The sequence below is a fragment of the Chamaea fasciata genome, unplaced genomic scaffold (genome assembly GCF_029207755.1).
Source record: "Chamaea fasciata isolate MVZ Bird 193981 ecotype frontalis unplaced genomic scaffold, bChaFas1.0.hap1 SCAF_17, whole genome shotgun sequence".
NCBI lineage: Eukaryota > Metazoa > Chordata > Aves > Passeriformes > Sylviidae > Chamaea > Chamaea fasciata.
Genome location: NW_027094102.1, coordinates 14,137,211 through 14,159,606, shown reverse-complemented (window position 1 = coordinate 14,159,606; position 22,396 = coordinate 14,137,211). Strand labels below are relative to the sequence as shown.

The following is a 22,396-nucleotide window of genomic DNA, read 5'->3' as shown; positions in this document are numbered from 1 at the left end:
GACAGGCGTGGGAGGGAATGGGAGGCTCCTGGCCATCCCAGAGCACAGCCACATCGCCTCCTCCATCCTTGTCCCCCTGGAGGCCGTGGGCACAAACAAGGGAGCAGCTTTTCCTTGCCTTCCCCTCAGCCCAATTTACAGCACAGCCTCAGCGCTTCCCAGAGGCAAGAATGGGTTTCTCCCAGACATGTCCGAGATGATCTCCAGTGGCCTGGACGAGGCCACAGGGATAACAGGAAGATGCTCCAGGGGCTGGAGCACCTGTGCCAAGGGGAAAGGATGCAAAGTTGGAGATGTCCAGCCTAGAGAAGGTTCCAGGATGACCTTACAGCCTCTTGCAATGCATGAAGGGGCTTCAGGATAGCTGGAGAGGGACTTAAGCCAGGAGCCTGCAGGGACAGGACAAGAGACAGTGGCTTACCACTGAGACAGAGCAGGGGTGGATGGGATATTGGGAGGGAAATCTGCCCTGTGAGGGTGCTGAGGCCCTGGCACAGGTTGCCCAGAGAAGCTGTGACTGCCCCTGGATCCCTGAGAGTGTTCAAGGCCGGGTTGGATGGGGCTCCAGGCAGTTCTCCTCCTGGTGCTCTTAGAAGTGATGAGACACCTTCCAGCATGTTCATTTGTGCTGCTGTCAAACTACTGGGCTGAAAATATTCCCCGGGGGGGTGGGGGGGGGGAAGAAGAGCTCTGCTGGAATTGCTGTGCTCTGGGACAGGCTGGGAAGCACTTAGAGGCCACTGCCTCAGGGGCAGCCATGCAGTCTGAGCGTGCTCTTCCCTGTGCTCTTCCAGGGAGCTCGAGGGCTTTCTCACCAGGGACGTTCCTCCCGAGCCCCTGAGGTGAGTAAACTGTGCTGAGCTGGCCGGGATTTTGAAACCGCTTCTCCGTTAACGGACACTGCTTCTTGTGGGAGCAGAAGAGGCATCTCAGTGGTACTTTGGAATAGGAACAGAATACCTGACTAACAGCTGGACGTGGGCTTGCAGGGGCTGTTAGACAACAGTGACAGCATGGCCAATTCCATCATCTCAACTGGGAGCACCCTCTCAACTCTGACATCCACTGATGCGCAGTATCCCTTTAAATTGGTTCGGAAAGCCACAGAGAATTGTGAGCGCTTGCAGAGACGTTTTGAGCTAATGGCAGAGAAATGCCGGATGCTCAGAAGCCGCCATGAGAACATAGACTGTCTGGTAGAAGAAATAAGAAGGTGAGCATTTCCCCCTCCTCCTCCTGTCTGGGTTTTTCATGCTCTACTGTGACTCCCAAGGCCGTGTGGGAGGTGCACAGCCATGTTGGCACAGAAGACTCCTTCTGGTTGTGCTGCTTCCCTGAATTCTGTTCTTTGTGTGCCCCTGCCCAGCCACTGCTTCTCGCTGCAAGAAGGCAAAATCCTGCCTTCCTTTCCCTTTGCCTCTGGAGGATTTCCTGGGAGGGAAAGAGCAAGGTCTTCCTTAGCCCACTGCCCCCTGCTCCATGCTGGAGTGCTGAAAATGGGATTGGGAACTCTTCGGGCCTCTTGGTTCTTCTGACTGTGCCTTGCCTCTACAGTGACTGTGAAAACTTTGAGAAGTCCAAGGAAATGCTGCATCAATGCATTGGGATCCCGGAGCCAGGAGCCTTTTTTCTGCATCAGAAGAACACCAAGCAGCAGAAGGAAGCGTCAGCCCAGGCAGAAAAGGCAGAGCAGCAGGACAGGATGGAGGTTGGTTTTGGAAATGAGACTGGTTTTCCGTTGAAAACTTGTCTTGGCCCTTCTTCTACACTGGAAGACTTGGCTGCACTCGAGGGACAAGACCCATCATTGCAGAGCCAGTGGGAAGTCAAGAGGCAGACATTGGAGTAATTGCAGCTTCAGAGGAATCTGCTGGGGCAAAAGAAGGATGATGTTACCGTGGCTCTGGACACCTTATTCCAAGGCAGCACCCGTGGGACTGGGAGTTGTGCCAAGCACTTCAGCCCAGATACTGTTTCTGGCAGTAGAAGACAGGGACACTGCTGGGCACACCTGGCAGAAGGCAGCATACGCATTTATTAGCCAGGGATAGGCATGTTCATGAGCAAAGTGTTGCCTGCTCCTGCAGAATTTGTTGCTTTGGGCAGCCACAGAGCCTCTAAAACAGGGAACAGAGCTGGGGAAGGGTCTGGAGCACAGGTGTGATGAGGAGCAGCTGAGGGAGCTGGAGGGGCTCAGCCTGGAGGAAAGGAGGCTCCGGGGGCACCTTCTTGCTCTTTACAACTCCCTGTGACAGGAAGGTGCAGCCAGGTGAGGGTCGGGCTCTGCTCCCAGGGAACAAGGGACAGGACAAGAGGAAATGGCCCCAGGCTGTACCAGGGGAGGTTTGCGTTGGGTGTTACAGGAGAGCTGCGAGAGAAGGGCTTGTTTCCGAGGGTCTGTCACACAGTCTCAGTTCTGGGGTATGTGGTAGATTTGGCAAATACACAGCAGAGGTTTTGCTCTGCTGAATTTCAGCTGCTGCCCTGGACAGCTGGGCTAGTCTTCTGGGCTGTTGGCCAGGGAACCATCAGCATGCATTCCTGCTGGCCTCCTACTGCTGGCCTTGGTTTTGGAGGTGCTTTTTCAGTTGCCCTTGGTGGGCCACTTCAAGATTGAAACACCTTGTCCATATCCATTGTGAATCTGGTGCTCTCAGGACTGTGAGCAATGGAAAGTTGTCCGTTCCTTTTCCTCAAAGCCTCTGCTGTGGCTGACAGTGACAGGCTGTGGCTGTAGCCTCTGATTGCTCTGTTCTGCTTGACTGCAGGTGGGAGAGTTGACATCCCAGCTGGCAGCCTCCCGAGAGTCCCAGGAAAGAATTGTCCAGAGAGCCCAGCAAGTTGTGAGGGAGGCCCAGGAAGAGTCAAGGCAGAAGCTGTTGGGGGATGAGCGAGTCCAGAAGATGCTGGAGGAAGTAGAAGATCAGAAAAATGAGCTGCAAGTGCACCTGCAGAACTTGGAGATTGAAAGGAGTCATTGGGCAGAAGTGGCATGGCAAAATTCAGAATTGCAGGCTTCTGTGAATGCCCTAGAGAGTGAAAAAGCCAGGTAAGTGAATTGTCCGTGCAGACAGGTGTCATTGTCTTTACCTTCATTTTCTTTCCCTTTAAACCTCCAGTTAGAGTTTTTCTGCAAAGCAAGGCTTTGGGGGTAGCTCTTTCCCTCCAGGGAATGTTGTGTTGTGTACGTTAGGTGGGTGTCTTAACACTGCCCAAGCTGCAGTGCAAGGAGCTGGATACATCCATCAGATGCACCTTGGCTCCTGTAACTTGAAGCCCTTGGGATCTGGATCAGCCTGGCGTCTGATGCCTTTGCTGGGCAGAACCATCTTAAGGCCCTGATTGCAGACCTAGGCCAGACTGCCCTCAGAGGCACCCAAGAAACCAGAATGTCTCCATTGCATTGTTCCTCATAAAATGCCCCCAGTGCCCAGAGGGGTCAAGCAGGGTCCCTGACACCCTCCACAGTCACAGGCGGTAGTGACTGTGCAGAGAATGCAAGAAACAAGACCAGGGTTAGGGGGGCTCCTCCAGCTGACCAAGTCCTGCCAGTCTTCAGTGCCACCGGATTCTTCTTCCAAGAGGACGACAACAAAGCAGAGGCAGGGCACTCTTGCTTGCCTGGAGGTTTCTGCATCTGCCATCAGGCTGTGCTGCAAGCCTCCATTGCCACTTCTGCCTTTGGCCTTTGTTCCTGCAGCTGACAGTAGGATGGGTGCTGGTAAATCTTAGGGAACTTGCCAGAGATCCCCTGGCTGTAGGGTGCTGCTCCTCCTGCCTGGACATACAAGATGGGGGAAGGAAATGTCTCTTCCATTTTGGCCCAACCTCTCCCCTTGGAGCATGGTTAGTTAGAAGCAAATTCTTCCTCTCCCCTAATGTCTTCATTGCAAGGCTTTGTTAGGTTTGTACTCACATTCCCATCTCAAAAAGAAGTTTGGGCATGTAGGCAGGAACTCCCTGTTCTTTCAGGAACAAAAGCAGAGTGGGCACATGCTGGGCTGGGACTGCAGGGGGAACAAACAGCCAAGTTGTTTAGAGAAACCTCATCAGACAGAGCATTTCTCCCTGAGGTGATGGAAGTACTAAGGATTCATGGAATGTGATATCATGAAGTAAGGAGTTGCATGCTTCCCTTCTAGGCTGATTCTGTCTCTGGAGAAAAAGAACCTGTGCCTCAGATCACTGGAAGAAAAGAACCTGGCACTGAACACTCAGGTGACTGAGCTTCGTTCTGCTCTTCAGGAGACCCAGCAGCTCTGTTCTGAATATAGAAGAGAAGTGGACGAGCTCCACGCCCTGGTAAGCAGTGCACTGGCATCCTCTTCTCCAGGGACACACACCACCACCTTTGGCTGGGAGGCCCCAAGCTCTTTTCCCTCCCAGCAGCATCCACTGCTGCCGTGCTCTGCCTTGTGCTGCTGCTGAACCCTGAGGCCAAGTCTGCATGTGGTGCCTTGTGTTGCCACTGTTTTCACCCATTCTCTGCCGGCTCCCAGCAGGAAATGTGGGAGGAGAGGCTGCAGCGGACTCCTTTGGAGCTTCTCTGTCCCTCTGTTAGCAGTGTTGTCCCAGGCAGAGTTGGTGCCTGTGCCAGGCCCTGAGCAATGTGAGGACACAGAAGTGGCTGTGGCAGGCTGGGGAGGGCACTTCCAGCACAGCCAGTTCAGCCGGTGTTCAGAGCTGCAGCCTCAAGGATGGCCCTTGCCTCCCTCTCCCTGTTTTCTCCACATTTGTCTCCATTACAATCCTTGCTTCTGGGCTTTCTATTTCCGGCGTGTTTTTTGCTTGACGTCATTTCTCCATTCTTGCTCTCCCTACTGCCCACTCTGAGCCTCAGAAGCAGCCCTGTCCCTGAGGCTCTGTGCATCCATCTTCCAAATCCACACCCTGCAGGACGCAGTGAAGGAGAAGGCAGCTCGAGAGAAGCAGCTGCTGGAAACTGAGGTGTCTGAGCTTTGTGTGCGGCTCCAGAGCTCTGAGAAAAAAGCAGAGGCCATGGTCATACAGTGTAAGGCCCTGAAGATGAAGCTGCGGAATACAAAGGCTCAGAGAGACCAACTAAATGCCAAGAATCAGAAGCTGCTGAAACAGCTGGAGGAAAGTGAGCAAGGTACAGCTTTTCCTCTTCCACCCATTGCCCCATCCTGTCTTGCCAGCGAGGATGTCTGATGCCACACAGAATAAAAGTGCCCAGGGATGGCAGAGGGGGAAAACGATCAGCAGGAGATTTATCCATCCTAGTGCCAGTGGAAGCTTTTTCTCAAGAAAGATGCCATGGCTGGCAGTGCCATCTGGCTGTGCTGTGGCTGATCCCGTGCACAGCTGGTGCCTTTCAGGTGCCCTGTCTGTGCTAAGGAGCTGTAGCTGGCTGCCTCAGCTCCGTTCCCCCAAACTCCAGGCCCTGCCAGAGCCTCCAGGCTATTGGCCTGTCTGGAGCACGGCTGCACAGGCATTCCTGCTCCTTTGTCTCTCTTGGATTGCTCACTCTGCACAAGTCCAGGAGCAAAGACACTTCCCTACTCTTCTGAACCTTGCCCCTTCCATTCCTGCTTTTCTCTCTGCCTGGAAGCTTCCTTCATTTCTGTCAGTTTTGACGCCCTTGTGGGCTTAGGGCCTGGCAAAGACAGGCAGGCAGAGAAGACAGTGCTGTTGGCTCTGCAGGATGCACATCAGTTTGCTTTTGCTTTGCTTTCCCCCTTCTTGTCCTTCCCCTTCCCTCCTGCAGCAATGTGGAGAGCAGAACACCAGAATACCTCTTTTCAAGGTATCCTGAAGCAAGAGGCTGTGGCTCTTCGTCAGAAGGTGACATCTCTGCAAAGGCAGTTGGAGAGCCTGGAGAAGGAAAGGAAGGATGTGCAGGTGAGATTGGCAGATGCTACAAAGGGCCATTTCCTGGCTATGATTGGACCTTGGAGGAGTGGTGAGAAGAGCAAGTTTGCTGTTAATAGAAATGTGTTCGGCCTTGGCCATCTGAAAGCAGCCAGTGGGGAGAGAAGAGGGGAAAGCCAAATGCTGATCCAGATAAGGACGTGTGCCTGTGCCCTAGTTCCTTCAGCCCTCGGTCCGGCCCTGGCTAGCTGTGGATCTCAGGGGGGAATCTGGGCTAGGGCGATGATCAAAGACAAAAGGCGCTCTTATTGCTCGTGGGAACAGTCCCACAAGTTTAATGTAGAACTCACACCTTAATGTCTAGGAGGAAAGAGAGGGTGAGATCCCCCGTGCGGGGAGTTTGAAGCCCTAGGGGAGAGGGGGAGGGGAGGGGAGTCTGTTGACCAGTGGGGGCTGACTCAGGAGGAGGGGAGAGATAGAGGGTATCAGGTGAAGAGGGCGCAAAGGTGCACGGGAAGGTGTGACCAGGAACACCCAGTGCAAAACGAACTAACTACTTAGTGCAATACAACGTGCCTGCAAGGGCAGGACTCGTCCTGAGTGGCAGCAGAGAATGACAGACTGGTCTGGCCACGGCTGCTCCAAGAGGGCAGTTGGCCATGGGGATGGTGCCATGGAAACTCTACACAGGAGAGGTGAGAATCCAGTCCTGTTGGGCCCAGCTCCAGGGAATGAAATGCTGGGGGTGTTTGCTCTTCCCTTCCTCCCTGATGGAGAGCACAGCCTCGTGGCACTGCCTAAATCCTGCTTGGCGTGGACTTGAAATCCTGGCTGCAGTTCTGGCAGCTCCTCCCCAAAGGAACAGGGGAGTGGAGCTGCAAGAAGTCGGGGAAGGGCAGAAAGGAAGCTGGGAGGGGCTGAGTGAGCTGGGAAAGATGCAGCATCAAGGGGGGCCCAGCAAAGGTCTGCGGCATCCCGAGAGGCAGAGAGAGAGGGGCAGCTCGTGCCTGCCCCTGCGGCAGGAGTCCATTTGTGGTATGAAAAGCAAACTGAGAGAGGGAATGAGGGACCCTTTTTCTCCCTGTTTTGGCAGCATGAACGGGAATTGTACGAGCAGAAGGTGAGAGATCTGGAAAAGAAGAATGAAATGCGTGCACCCCACATGCAAAGTTGGAATGACATAACCCAGCAACCAGAAATGGAGAGGGAAGGCATGCAGGAGGACTTGGAGCATGGGGCTGCTGCCACCTTGAATCTGACAGGAAAAGAACTCAAAGGGAGACAGGACGCTCAAGTCCTGAGTGCTGCACCGCACAAGAGTGAAATTGCCAATAGGACTTGGAAGAAAGATTTGGCAATCCCAAAGGGAAGGGCTCCTGATACTGGCATGGGCCAGTCTCATCTCCAGGTAGGCCCTGACATTGACCTTTAGTCCACTACAACATCCCTGAATTATTCCAATGAGGTTTCCCATAAAGAGGTGGGACTCTACATCCCCGTCAGTCCAGGCCTGCTTGGGCAAGGCAGCCTGGGCTGCAGCAGGCAGCCTTGTCTGTGTGCCTGGCTCCAGCCAGAGACCATTGACCGCCAGACTGTTTCCTGGCATGCCCGGAATGATTGACACAGCTCTGGAGTTTGCTGTTCCAATCAGCTCCAGGCCAAAAGCTGGGCATGGGGAGCTGCTTCTTCTGTGCCCACACAAGGGGCGGGAACACATGGGAACTTGGATTTGGTGTGGAAAGGAATAGAGCAGGTGAGCAGAGTGAGGGACTAAACCCAGCAGAGCTTTGGATCAGTGCCTGAAAAGCGTCTGCACTGCTGGTGCTCAGAGTAAATTGTTTTGGCAGTACTAGGAGATGTGGTAATTCTGAGTGACGACACGGAGTCAGGAGTAGGGATGTTTGTTGGGAAGGAGCTGTCTGGTCCCAGGAAAGCCAGCACGGCCTGACACAGCACTTGCAAGGGAGCAGTGCCAGAGGCTTTTGGAGCTCAGGGTATCAGAGCAGCATAGGGCAGATGCTGTGAAACTTTGAGCCCAGAGCACAGGTGCTCCTTGTCCTCTGGCTGCCTGCGAGCTGGCACTGGCTGGCTCTGCACAGGGCTCCTGAGGAAGGGCTCGACCTGTACCTTGTCCCGCTTCCAGGTTTCCCAGCAGCAAGAGTCGTCAAGGAGGGCTCTGGAGCAGCTGCACCGGGAATCCTCTGGCCAAGGGCACACACTGGCCCAGGTGTGCAGAGAGAAGGAGCTGCTGTGCCAGGAGAAGGCTGCCCTTGAGGGCCAACTGGCAGCCGTGGAGCAGCACAGACATGACCTTTCCAAGCAGCTGGCAGAGACCAGGTAAAGGCAGGGAGCAGATCCTTTCCAGATGTTTTTACACTCTATGGACAGAATATGGAAGAGTCTCAAGAAAAAAACCCAAAACTATGCCACCATGTGAAGATTATTTTTCTGGCACCTAAAGCCAGCAAAGCTCTCGTGAGCCTTGGGCTCCTGTTTGTGCCGCTGAGCACACTCCTGTGGGAAGTCCAAAGCAAGCCACCCACCCTGAATTGAGTAGTAGTTAAACCATGCAGATGTTGAGTGAAACCACACGTGTCTCTTGGGTTTGGTTCCTGGTTCTGGGCATTGAATATCCCTCATTCCTTACAAAGTAGCTTGACATGATCCCGATCTCTGGAACTGAAGATTCATCTTCAGCATTCCAGGCTCTTACCTTTGGACATTGGGAGTAGCACGAAGCCAGAGGCTGCTGCTGAATGTCTTGAGGGCCTTCTGCTTCCAAGCACACTCTTGAGAAGTGTGGGGCAGGTCCTAGAACTGCTTAGAGAGCAGCAGGAAAAGCTCTTTGGAATTCTCAACAGCCTCTGAGGATTCTTGCTGATTGTTGATGGGCAGCCACCTGCCAAACCCGCCAAGGCCCCTTTGGATGGTCCCTCGCACTCTGTAAAGGTGGACAAGTCACTTGGGCTACTGCCTGCTTAGCCAGCAACACTAAAACAAAGCTGGCAAGTCTACTCCTTGACCTTGCAAGAGTTTAAACTGCAGTCTCTTCATTCAGGTAGTTGTTGTTCAGAGAAAAATCCGTGTGTTCTGATTTTTTACAAGTGCTGCCATGGCCATGAGATTTTACTGTATCATGCAAAGTAGTTTGCAAGTCTCTTAAAGACAGGGTGTCTGGAAGATGATGTACCTTCATGTCCATTATCAAGAGCATTACAGCGTCAGGAGTCAGCCAGGACAAGAATCTGTTCTGTCCCCCAGCAGAGCAGCTTAGAAGTGCTGAGGAGAGAAGGGCTGTGAGCAGGGGCTGGGCTTTCGCTCGCCAGCCCGGCCTGTTTGGGCGCAGCTACCCAGTGTCATAGGTCAGGAACAGCAACTGAAGGCTTGGCTCTTGAAGTCAAGCTGGGCTGGGCTATCTGTGCTGTGCCAGGCCATAAGGAAGGCCTGGGCACTCCCTCAGAGGGCCCTGCTTTGCCATTGAAATGGCACAAATGTGCCTTCTCTGGACGACTTTCCATGCCTCCCATTTTTCATACTCAGGTGTGGGGATCTTGAGCCATGTTGTCCTGGAATACCTGACTGTGGGAGTCAGGAGCAAGCAACTCATGTCTCTCCATATTTGCAACTTGTAGATCACAGAACCCGTGCCTCAGATCGCTGGAAGAAAAGAACCTGGCACTGAACACTCAGGTGACTGAGCTTCGTTCTGCTCTTCAGGAGACCCTGCAGCTCGGTTCTGAATATAGAAGAGAAGTGGACGAGCTCCACGCCCTGGTAAGCAGTGCACTGGCATCCTCTTCTCCAGGGACACGCACCACCACCTTTGGCTGGGAGGCCCCAAGCTCTTTTCCCTCCCAGCAGCATCCACTGCTGCCGTGCTCTGCCTTGTGCTGCTGCTGAACCCTGAGGCCAAGTCTGCATGTGGTGCCTTGTGTTGCCACTGTTTTCACCCATTCTCTGCCGGCTCCCAGCAGGAAATGTGGGAGGAGGGGCTGCAGCGGACTCCTTTGGAGCTTCTTTGTCCCTCTGTTAGCAGTGTTGTCCCAGGCAGAGTTGGTGCCTGTGCCAGGCCCTGAGCAATGTGGGGACACAGACGTGGCTGTGGCAGGCTGGGGAGGGCACTTCCAGCACAGTCAGTTCAGCCGGTGTTCAGAGCTGCAGCCTCAAGGATGGCCCTTGCCTCCCTCTCCCTGTTTTCTCCACATTTGTCTCCATTACAATCCTTGCTTCTGGGCTTTCTATTTCCGGCGTGTTTTTTGCTTGACGTCATTTCTCCATTCTTGCTCTCCCTACTGCCCACTCTGAGCCCCAGAAGCAGCCCTGTCCCTGAGGCGCTGTGCATCCATCTTCCAGATCCACATACTGCAGGACACAGTGCAGCAGATGGAGGCTACCCAGGCAGCTCAAGAGAAGCAGCTGCTGCAGCAGCTGGAGGAGTCCCGAGCAAGAGAACGGTGCTTGAAGGACTCTGTGCAAGTGCTGCGGGCTGCAGTGTCCCAGCTGCGTGTGAGTCTCCAGAAGGTCAAGACAAAGAAGCCTGAATCAACTACTGAGCCCCGGAGAACTGGCGAGCAGGTAAAGTGCGCTGCCTGTGCAGAGCCTCGGGGCTGCTCTGGAACACAACATGTTAGCCCAGGCAGTGCTTTGGAGATCTCTGCTTGTTTCCTTGCCTCTCCCTGTGCCTGCTCTGGGCACACCCTTCTGTTTGTTCTCTCTCTTGTGGCAGCCCATGGCTTTAACAAAGGCACCTTCACTCTGCTGCCTCTCTGGCCCCGTGTCCCCAGACACTCACTGACCTCTCTTGCACAGCCCCCAGAGAGAGCTTTTTGCCCCCAGTGTTGTCTGGTGCAATTCAGAGTCTCAGAGCAGAGATCTCCATGCCTTGATGGCCACAGATCCTTTTGCTCCACGCTTGCTGACAGGTTTCTGTGACCCTTTCTCCCATCCAACATGCTGGTGGAACCTGAAGGGAGAAGAATCAGAACTTTTAGGAGAGTGTTCCCCCCAGACACTTTATGTTGCCTGTCTCCCAGTCTGACCGGCAGACTATATCGGCGTCTCAGGAAGAGTCCTTCAGTAGCTCAGAGGAGCAGTAGCCCTTGTGCTGAGGCACAGCCTGTGGAGAAAGGGGTCAGTGGCCCAGGTTTGTGCTTTGGAAATCAGAGCTGGGTTCCTAAATGCTGTCGGAACTCTCTCTAATAGACCTGTGGTGGCTGAGGGATGTACGTGGGAAGGGTTTGCCAGCCATGAAGTGGAGCTGTTGATCCTCTGAGCTCTGTTGAGGGGCAGTCTGGGAGCCTGTTCCTTTCCCCTTCCCCAAGGGCAGAGTGTTGGTGAGGGCTGGACTTGGAGGCTGTGTCTGCCCCGACAGCCGGTTCCGTGGGGCTGCGGATGCTCCTGCCAGCGTGGGCTTGTCTGAGCCGGGCCTTTGCCTCTTCCAGGTGTCCCTGCTGCAGTCACAGCTGGCCCGGGACCAGCAGGACCACCTGGAGAGCTGTGCAGGGAGCAGGCAGGACGCTCCTGTTGAGTCACAAGGTGCAGAAAGGACCTCCTTGCTTCCTCGACTTCTCAGAGAAGAGCCCGGACGCCGCTGGATGCAGCCATAGACTTAGTCAGTAGTTTGTGTTTAAAGGATAGTATAGGTGTAATTGAACCTTTATATAACTGTGTTCCATGGCACGAAGGATATATGTGTAGACAAATAAAGCGTTTATTTGTAGGAGATGAGTTGTACTTGAATCATGCAGACTGAGCAATATCCTGTGCCTCTAGGCCGTGGCACTGAGGCCTGTGAGGTTGTGGCGCAGATAGAAATTAGTGCCAGGTGTGTGTCGCAGTTAATAAATTCCCTTAAGGTGTTGCAAGGGGCAAAGGCTTTCATAGTAGTTAACAAGTATAGTAATTGCTGTGGACATAGTAGCTACCTTAAATAATTTATAAAACAATAGGTGTTTGCATTCTTTCCTGTGCCATGTACCAATGAGAATGTATCTAGAAGTGTAAACAATATAGAGTGTATAAAACCTGCCATCTTACATAGAATAAAGGAGAAACGTAGTAGTAATCATATTGGTTGGACCTGCGTTTGCTCTGCCGACTCCTTTCATTATTTCGGGGTTTCCCCTGCGACTTCTTGTCGCGCCCGAAAAGGCCGGGACCCTGCGCTTAAGTGCGGTTGTTGATAAGTTGTTTTGATTTTTGAATCCGGATTCCTGAAGACGTCGTTAGCCTCCTCCTGCAGGTATCGGGAGTGGCTCCGGCGGCGCTTGAAGCCTGAAGAAGGGCTTTGTCTGTATTACCTTGGTGACAGAGTCATTCACATTGATAGCTGGCACTTTCAGGGTCCCATTGGCCTTCATCTTGTACAGGTTGTGAACGCCAGTGGTTGTCTCTTCTGAAATACCTCTAATTCCTGTGGGGAAAGTAAAAGGATTCACCTTAGTTGGAGTCAATGAGCTGCGCAAACCAGCTCATCCAGGAGCTGGGAGCATTCTTCAGAGGCTTAAGTTAAAAAAACCCCTCGGCGAGAGCAAGGAAGAGACGAAAACCCTCAAACAACTGCAGGAACAGCAGAGGATGCGCTTCAGAGCCACACGCCTCTGCACCGGCCGGTGCCGTGCCCACCAGGCTCCCCAGCAGGCTGCAGCAGCCCGGATCCCGGGGAAGGCAGGCGAGGGCTTTGCCGCAGCCCCTCGGGGCCGGTGTGCCCGGGCCGGACAAGATCGAGGCCCGGGGGGAAAAGGGGATCGGCCTCAGCGCCGGCCCGGCCGCGCTCCGCGGCGCCGCAGCGCCCTCTGCTGGCAGCCCGGGGTGCCCCTCAGCCCAGCCCGCGCGGACCCACAGAGCGGCCGGAGCCGGGAGGGACCCACGGGACCACCCAGCCCCTGGCCCTGCACAGACACCCCAACAACCCCACCCTGGGCATCCCTGGCAGCGCTGTCCAAAGGCTCCTGGAGCTCCGGCAGCCTCGGGGCCGGGACCGTTCCCTGGGGAGCCTGGGTAAGGCCCAGCACCCTCTGGGGAAGAATCTTTCCCTGATATCCAGCCTAAAGGCCCCTGACACAGCTCCAGCCGTTCCCTGGGTCCTGTTCCTGGCCACAGAGAAGAAATCAGAGTCTTCCCCTTCTCCTTCCCTCACAAGGAAGTTGTAACTGCAATGAGCTCTCCCCTCAGGCTCCTTCAGCTGAACAGACCAAATGCCCTCAGCCACACCTCTGGCTTCCCCTCAAGATCCTTCACCATCCTTGTGTCCCTCCTTTGGACACTCTCTAATAGTTTCATATTTTTCTTATATTGCAGTGACCAAAACAACACAACAGTCAAGGTGAGGCTGCCCAAGCCCAGAGCAGGCAAGACAATCCCCTCCCCTGACCAGCCGGTGATGCTCCCCATAACACAACTGGTCTGCCTGGCTCCAGGGCACTGCTCACTCACAGATGCCACGTCTGGTCCCAGTCCATCCTCACTCCTCAAAAAATCCAGCTGGGAGCTCGTCCAAGCCCAGGCAGGGAACGCTGAATGCAATTCTGCATGGTTTTCACACAAGAACCTGGACAAATTCCCCAGCAGAGCCTGAGACTGAGCCATGAGACCCTCCCATTGCTGCCCAGACCACGCCGTAGCACATGAAGGAAACAAGACCAACTGCACTAGAAGGGAAAAGGCTGATTAATTGGAGAGGAGAAGGCTCCAGAGAGAGGTCACTGCAGCTTTTTAATATCTGAAGTGAGCTTAAAAGACGTGGACACACTGTTTAGCATGGCCTGTTGCAACAGGACAAGGGGGAATGGTTTTAAACTGAAAGAGAGTGATCCAGACTAGGTCTAAGGCAGCTTTTCTTTACAATGTAGATGGCATAGGATGCCCTGAGAAGTGCTGCATGCCCCATCCCTGGGAACGTTCAAAGGGCTCTGAGCAGCCTGAGTTGAAGCTGTCCTGCCCATTGCAGGCAGGTTAGACTAGATGGCCTTGTAAGGTCCTTCCCAACCCAAACCATTCTGTGATTCTATGATTAAGCTGACTGATCCGCACCATTTCTATCTCACCACAGAGCCCTCGATAGCCCCACTTCCCTGACCGTCACCTGCAGAGGGAACGCATTCGGGCTTTGGCATATTTAGGGCTTGCTTGGAGAAGAGAGGAGAGTTTAAAGTTCACAGTGCAGCCTTGTGCACAGTGAAATGGAGGATCTGAAAAGTCTCCCAAAACCATCAGTTTCCAGAGCAACTGCCTGGACAATGGACAGTCATCCCCCTGAAGGAAAGCTTTTGGAGGTCATGGCAGGCACCTCCAGTTCAGACCTGCCCTCTCTCTTCCTGTGCATCTGGCAAATAGGAGACACGCCCCTCACCCTTCAAAGGCTCTCCAGATGGGAGTTCTGAGCTTAGCAGATTGTCTTTCCATGGCACTAAGCAGACCTCACATCCCATATGCCAACAGCTTCCCCTCCCTGAAGGCACCTGTAGTAGTTTCAAGGCAAAACAAATGAGAGGCTCCAAGTCAGAGATACAATTTAATAGGAAAAAAAAAAAGAAAAAGGAAAGAAAGTAAAATAAAATCAATGCAATAATACAAAAGACCACTGACAGAGTCAGAATACAACCTGAGCGTAGTGATGGAAGCAGTCCAGATGAGGTGGTCTTCCTGAAGCAGTGATCCTGTAGAAAAGTCTGGTAGCTCGGGTCCTCTGGGAATCCAGTGGGTAAGCGCCCCTCTGGTGTTCAGAGTCTCAGCTTATATCCAGGCTGGAATGCTTGGTTCCTCCCCCTGGGCGGAGCATCCCACAATGGGATGGTGAGTCATGTGATAAGGCCTGATGGGCCCATTAACAGGAGGTAGTCCAGGAGGGGGTTATCTGTGAGCTGTGTAGCAAAGGTGCTGATGGGCCCATTAACAGAAGATAAGCCAGAGTGGAGGAGGCAGGGAGCACTGCCTCACCTGGTTTCAACAGTTCTTGAAGATGGTGATAGAATATACTTCAACCCAGGACATTATCCACCCCTTATTCTATTACTATCTACATCATTCTAAATCAATACCTTCCTTAAACTACACACACACACACATATATATATAATGAAATCTTACACACAGTTCTCACTTAAAATAAGGTCTCCTTGTGGTACACAGTGGGTGTCCCCATCTTTTTGCATCACTCACCAAGTATAACCAGGTTTTTGTGCAAAGACAACCCCACGGATGGGTTTGCCCTTGCCCGAGGTGGGATTAATCTAAACAGTCTTTCTTAACATACCTTTCATGTGTACCACAGGGACCCTATCTCTATTCACTGTATGCAAGGATTCAGACTGGGCAGGACTAGCTCGATTGATGGACCTTCGGGTATTGACCATCCAGGTGGCTTTCGCTAAGTTTTGTTCTCAATTTTTGAAGGTCCTTTTACTAAGTGCTTTAAGGGTAGTTTTAAGCAGTTCATTGCAGCGTTCTACTTTCTCGGCAGCTGGTGCATGGTATGGGATATGGTATATTCATTTGATTTTGTGTTCTCTGGCCCAAGTGCTTATGAGGCCATTCTTGAAATGAGTCTCGTTGTTTGACTCAATTCTCTCAGGGGTGCCATGTCTCTACAGGACCTGTTTTTTCAGGCTCAAGATGGTGTTTCGGGCAGTAGCATGAGGCACAGGGTAGGTCTCCAGCTATCTAGTGGTTGCTTCCACCATGGTGAGCACGTAGCGCTTGCCTTGGCGGGTTTGGGGAAGGGTGATGTAGTCAATTTGCCAGGCTTCTCCATACCTATACTTTGACTATCGTCCGCCATACCATAGAGGCTTCATTCGCTTGGCCTGTTTGATCGCAGCACAGGTCTCGCAGTCATGGATAGCCTGGGAGATGCTGTCCATAGTAATGTCTACTTCTCGGTCACGAGCTTATCGATATGTTGCATCTCTCTTTTGATGACCAGAGGCATCATGAGCTCAAGGAGCTAGGAACAATTTTCTTTTGTGCTGCCAGTCTAGATTAACTTGAGATACTTTCACTTTGGCAGCTCGATCTACCTGCTCGTTGTTATGATGTTTTTTATTAGCTTGACTTTTGGGTACGTGCGCATCTACGTGTCGAACTTTCACGGTTAGCCTTTCTACTCGGGTGGCGATGTCCTGCCAAATCTCAGCAGCCCAGATGGGTTTCCCTCTGCGCTGCCAGTTGGCCTTTCTCTAGCGGTCCAGCCATCTTCACAGAGCATTAGCTACCATCTATGAGTCAGTGTAGAGATAGAGCCTTGGCCACTTTTCTCGTTCAGCAATATCTAAAGCCAGCTGGACAGCTTTAAGCTCTGCGACTTGACTTGATCCACCTTCTCTTTCGGTAGCTTGTGCAACTTGTCGTGTGGGGTTCTATACAGCAGCTTTCCATTTCTGGTTAGCACCTACAATTTGGCAGGAACCGTCGGTGAAAAGGGCATATCGTCTTTTACTCTTTGGTAGCTCGTTATATGGTGGGGCTTCTTCGGCCCGTGTCACTTGCTCCTCCTCTTCTTCAGAGGATAATCTAAAGGTCTCACCTTCAGGCCAGTTTGTTATAATTTCCAGAATCCCAGGGCGATTCAGGTTTCTAATACGGGCGCGCTGCGTGATCAGGGCGATCTATTTGCTTCACGTGGTGTCGGTGGCATGATGTGTGGTAGGAACCTTTCTTTTGAACATCCACCCCAGCACCGGTAGTCGAGGTGCCAGAAGCAGCTGTGCTTCAGTACCAATTACCTCTGAGGCAGCTTGGACTCTTTCATAGGCGGCTAAGATTTTCTTTTCTGTGGGAGTGTAGTTGACTTCGGATTTTCTGTAGCTTCGGCTCCAGAATCTCAGTGGTCGTCCTCGAGTTTCACCTGGTACCTTCTGCCAAAGGCTTCATGACAGACCATGGCTCCCGGCTGCAGAGTAAAGCACATTCTTCACTTCTGATCTCGTCCTGACTGGGCCAAGGGCTACCGCATGAGCGATTTCCTGCTTGATCTGGGCGAAAGCTTGCTGCTGTTCTGGGCCCCAGTGGAAATCGTTCTTCTTGCGGGTGACCAGGTAGAGAGGGCTCACAATTTGGCTATACTCGGGAATGTGCATCTTCTAGAAACTTATGGCACTTAGGAAAGCTTGTGTTTCTTTCTTGTTGGTCGGTGGAGACATTGCAGTGATCTAATTGATAACTTCAGTGGGAATCTGACGCTGTCCATCTTGCTACTTCACTCCCAGGAACTGGATCTTTCGAGCAGGTCTCTTGACTTTGCTCCTCTTGATGGCGAAGCCGGCCTTCAGGAGAATCTGAATGATCTTCTTTCCTTTTTCAAAGACTTCTGTTGCGGTGTTTCCCCACACGATAATGTCGTCAATGTATTGCAGGTGTTCTGGAGCCTCACCTTTTTCCAGTGCAGCCTGGATCAGTCCATGGCAAATGGTGGGACTGTGCTTCCACCCCTGGGGCAGTCGGTTCCAGGTGTACTGCACGCCCCTCCAGGTGAAGGCAAACTGAGGCCTGCATTCTGCTGCCAGAGGAATGGAGAAAAAGGCATTTGCAATATCAATGGTCGCATACCATTTTGCTGCCTTGGATTCCAGCTCATACTGAAGCTCCAACATGTCTGGTACGGCAGCGCTTAGTGGTGGTGTGACTTCATTCAGGCCACGGTAATTCACTGTCAGTCTCTATTCTTCACTGGACTTACGCACGGGCCATATAGGGCTATTAAAGGGTGAATGAGCTTTGCTTACCACCTCTTGGCTTTCCAGCTCACGAATCATCTTATGGATGGGGACCACAGAGTCTCTGTCAGTGCGATATTGCCGACGGTGCACTGTTGCTCGGGCGATCGGCACCTGTTGTTCTTCAACTTTCAGTAGTCTCACAGCAGAGGGGTCGTCTGAGAGTCCAGGCAAGGTACTCAGTTGTCTGATGCTTTCTGTCTCTAGAGCAGCTATGCCAAAAACTCAGCGGTATCTTTTTGGGTCTTTGAAATACCCATTTCTGAGATAGTCTATGCTTAAAATGCATGGGGCCTCTGGACCAGTCACAATGGGGTGTTTCTGCCATTCTTTCTCAGTTAGACTTACTTCAGCTTCCAGTACAGTTAGCTCCTGGGATCCTCCTGTCACCCCAGAAATGGAAATGGGTTCTGCTCCCACGTACCTTGATGGCATCAGAGTACACTGAGCACCGGTATCAACCAGAGCTGTATATCTTTGTGGGTCAGATGTTCCAGGCCATCGGATCCACACAGTCCAGTAGATCCGATTGTCCCTTTCCTCTACCTGGCTAGAGGCAGGGCCCTCCTATTCTTGGTCATGGCATACATTGCTCTTTTCTTGTAAATATGTTTCTGAGGTTCTTTCAAGAGGATCAGTCATATCATCATTCCTGTACCGTCTGGAGTTTTGTGCACGAGAGACCGGAGCAACATTGATTCTAGATGGGCTCTTTGTGGTAGGTGTTTCTCTTTTCAGTTCACGTACCCGGGCTGCTAAGGAGGAGGTGGGTTTTCCATCCCACTTCCTCATGTCTTCTCCATGCTCCCGAAGAAAAGACCAGAGGTTACCTCGGGGTGTGTATCTTTTCTCCCTGGCTGGGGAGCGCCTGCTCCTAATGGCAGAGACTCTCATTGGCTCTGGCTGGATATGGTAAATTTTTTCCTTAAGTTCTTTTTTCAGTTTCTGATGGCCTTCTTCAATCAAGTTCTGGACTTGCTCAGCCAGTCTTGTTTCCACAGATGAGACATGGGTACGAACTGGGGCAGTGACAGTGTCTTCGTAAATTCTTAGTTTATTAGCCAAGACACCTACCCTGTCCTCACCTTCCCTCCATTGCAGTGTTGCCAGGTAACGTGAGTACATCTCGGGTCCAAGTCGTGCAAATTTTAACCACATCCGTGATGTGCACTGGACACCATCTGGGTTTTTAGGAAATCTCTCATTTTCTGAAAAAATGATTTCCAACACAGCCAATTCTCTCAGGCATCGGATACCTTGTTCTATTGTGTTCCATTTTCCTTGGTGCACTTGGAGGTCTTCTTTACAAAGGTATCTATTTTTCACACTTGTTAGCAGTCGCTGCCAGAGGCTGAGAGGTTCTTGGCTTTTCTCAATCTCCTGGTCAATGACCACATCCCGGGACAACGATCCCAGTTGCCTGGCCTTACTTCCATCCAGAATGGTGTCATTGGCTGCAGCGTCCCAGATGCGGAGCAGCCAGGTCAGGATGGACTCGTTGGTCTGGCGGGTGAATTCCCTTCGCAGGTCACGCAGCTCACCCAGAGATAGAGAGCGAGTGATGATTTCTGGCTCTGTCTCTTCTGCTGATTGTGAAGGTCCTGCTGCACCCTCATCAGTCACTATGCGGACTGATTTGGTCTTTGATTTCTTCTTCTGAACGGGGGCAACTGCTACTGGTTTAGGCTGTTCCGGTTCGGTGATGGTTTGTGTGGAGATGCTGATGGCACCCTTAGTCCCTTTCTCCTCTGTGACAGTCTGCGTAGATGTGGACACTGTTGCCTCACTTTTGGCTTCTTTCTCCTCTGTGACGGTCTGTGTAGATGAGGACACTGTTGCTTTGCCTTTGGTTCCTTTCACTTCTGTGACACTCTGTGTAGACACTGATATCGTTGCTCTGCTTCTTTTTTCCTCTTCCTCTTCCTTCAGAACACGCTGTATCACACCATGTAGTGTTTTGATTCTAAGCATGGTGCGGGCCGTGCAGAGAAGACAAAGCAGGACTAACAACAACATCATGCTGTCTTTGGCATCCAGAGGGTATTCCATATTTTCAAAAACTGCTGTGTCATGCCTGAAAAGCTGGAAAAAATCATTCTTCACCCCTCCCCACAGGGGCTGGGTGAGATTGTTGAGGCCCCAGATGTAGCATCCTAGACCAGAACAAGAAAACAAAACTGGGTGTATATTCTGAATAATGTTCATTGCCTCAGAGTTTATCAAGCAATGGACATAATAGACTACTAAAGCAATTTTAGTACCATACCCTGGTCTACGCAGGAGCATTAAGACTGGCAGATAGTACCCCAGTTGTGGAAAAATATAGAGAGATAGATATAAGACACATGTAAGCATGTTGAGCATCATAGCGAACAGGTGTCTTCTTCAATACAAAATTGTAATTCTGACTTTTTTCAGTGCCTTGTGCCCCACGTTGGGCGCCAAAAATGTAGTAGTTTCAAGGCAAAACAAATGAGAGGCTCCAAGTCAGAGATACAATTTAATAGGAAAAAAAAAAAGAAAAAGGAAAGAAAGTAAAATAAAATCAATGCAATAATACAAAAGACCACTGACAGAGTCAGAATACAACCTGAGCGTAGTGATGGAAGCAGTCCAGATGAGGTGGTCTTCCTGAAGCAGTGATCCTGTAGAAAAGTCTGGTAGCTCGGGTCCTCTGGGAATCCAGTGGGTAAGCGCCCCTCTGGTGTTCAGAGTCTCAGCTTATATCCAGGCTGGAATGCTTAGTTTCTCCCTCTGGGCGGAGCATCCCACAATGGGATGGTGAGTCATGTGATAAGGCCTGATGGGCCCATTAACAGGAGGTAGTCCAGGAGGGGGTTATCTGTGAGCTGTGTAGCAAAGGTGCTGATGGCCCATTAACAGAAGATAAGCCAGAGTGGAGGAGGCAGGGAGCACTGCCTCACCTGGTTTCAACAGCACCCCAGCACTGCCCCAGGTGCCATTTACAGCTGGTCTAAACCTCTCTGCAGCTGCCCCAAGTGCTGCCCACACCACTCATGGTCAATGCCCGAGTGACTGGAGAGCAGAGAAGGGCCTGCAGCAAGGAAGAGTTTGAATTAAACCGACACAGCCTTGCTAAATACTCAGACCTGCTTTGCCCTTTATTTCCACCCGAGCAATACGCAAGTCTGTCAATGAATCACAAACTAGCCAACCTTCCCCACACAGGTCTTTTGCATAGATGCCAGAGATCTCTTTTGCACAGATGACTTTCCCCTTTGGTCAGTTCTCTTTTTCCCCCTTTCTTCCTTTATTTATCTTGATATTAAGGGCATTTGGCTTAATGGAATAAGCCAATAGCACAAAGGCCATTCTGCCCTCTAACTGCAGGCACACTTCGAAAGAGGGGAAGCTTCCTGAGCAGTTCCACACACATTTAACACATCTCCTAGTTGAAGGAATACTACTTTCAACTATTAGCTGCACACTAGGACTGAACTATTGAAATTAGAAGCAGCTGAAGCATGGAAGACAATCCCCTCTGAAATTAGCCCAGAAAACTTATCCAGCCTTAAAATGTTAAATGGCATTTTCAGCTGCCTAATGCCAAAATGTCTCCTGTGCTCACAATCTACACATTGTGCATGCTCTGACAATGTCACTCTTGTTCCACCTCCACAGAGGTCAGATATTCCCACAAGCCCTTAGGATATAGGATATAGGATATATATCTATATATATCTATCTATATCTATATCTATATCTATATCTATATATATATATATGTATATATATATATATGTAAAAAAAAATATAACAGAGCCTCTGTTAGCTGTGAGATACCAAAATTGGATGCTACACTGCATCATTTAAGCAGACTTTGCAGCAAAGAGCTAAGCACAGATCTCAGATTATGGAGATCAAGACTCTACTCTGTGAGTCCCATTCTGGAAGTTTTGCTGTTTCCAAAGAGCAACGGACTGGAAGTTCAAACAGATCAAGTTTGCCATCCTCTACAGAGCTCAGTCTTAATTTACTGAACTGCTGCAAGGAGCTTTACAACTACAGCCAGTGCATATAGCCACACATTTTGGGAAGGGAAAAACTGACAGGTATTGCATCCTCCCTAGACTCTTTAAAACCCCAGAGGAAGAGTTATTTCTAAAAATTTAGGAAGCAAACCCAGACAGGGATGTTTTTTATCAGAGACAGGCTACAGATGGATGCCAAGACATGAGACAGTCCAAGAGCCATTGTCCTACTGCATTGTATTATGCCAGTCCCTCCCACACCAGCATCAAAAGACAAGCACGAGGGTGAAAGGGGCTGGAGAGGAGAAACAAGTACAACAGGAGGGCTGAAAGTGTGAAAGGAGCTCAGCTCAAAGACCCTGCGAACAAGGACACCAACCAAGGTGTGCATGGCAGGGAAACAACCCAGCAAAACAGAGCATGAACATGGAAAATACTTTCTTCGGCCTCTGAAAACACAAGGAAGACAGAGAGGAATGATCAATTGTGGTATTCCTTGGCATCAAACATGGGAAAAGCAAGAGGTCATCAGTATCACACAGAGGTAACCCAGGAACCACAAAACCTTTGACAGAAGAGAGGCTAAGCAAAGATCAATGAAAATCTTTCATGACGGTTTAAATAACACAGATGTTGAGTGTTGGATTATGAGTGACATCAGGCTAAGGATGAAGGACAAAGTGAGGCTTGTCAGAGAGAAAGTTCCCCTCTTCCTGGTGCCCCTACCGGCAGCAGCACACAGATGAGGAGCAGAGCCCCAGACTCCCCTCACACAGCCCTATTCACAGCCTGCCACCTTCAGATTTTTTCCTCCTATCTTCCTACTAAAGCAGAGCACGAGTCAGAGGAGAGCTGATCCAG

The 22,396-nt window shown here is 51.4% G+C and overlaps 2 protein-coding genes across 6 annotated transcripts in view; both read right to left on the bottom strand.

Annotated features, from left to right (window-relative positions):
- The window catches only part of LOC136298107 (uncharacterized), a 212,826-nt gene that overhangs the window by 137,688 nt on the left and 52,742 nt on the right, over window positions 1-22,396 (bottom strand). The gene's annotated exons all lie outside the window — the stretch shown is intronic.
- LOC136298109 (uncharacterized) lies at window positions 12,156-19,710 on the bottom strand. 2 transcript variants are annotated; one of them, XM_066198581.1, is made up of 3 exons: window positions 14,435-19,710; window positions 14,183-14,291; window positions 12,159-12,244 (listed from the first exon to the last, which is right to left on the bottom strand). In XM_066198581.1, exon 1 carries the CDS (start codon window positions 19,590-19,592, stop codon window positions 18,111-18,113), a length of 1,482 nt encoding a protein of 493 aa, XP_066054678.1. In that variant the 5' UTR covers window positions 19,593-19,710; the 3' UTR covers window positions 12,159-12,244; window positions 14,183-14,291; window positions 14,435-18,110. The 2 variants fall into 2 exon arrangements, with proteins under 2 accessions (XP_066054679.1, XP_066054678.1); XM_066198582.1 differs by lacking the exon at window positions 14,183-14,291 and having other exon boundaries at window positions 12,156-12,244.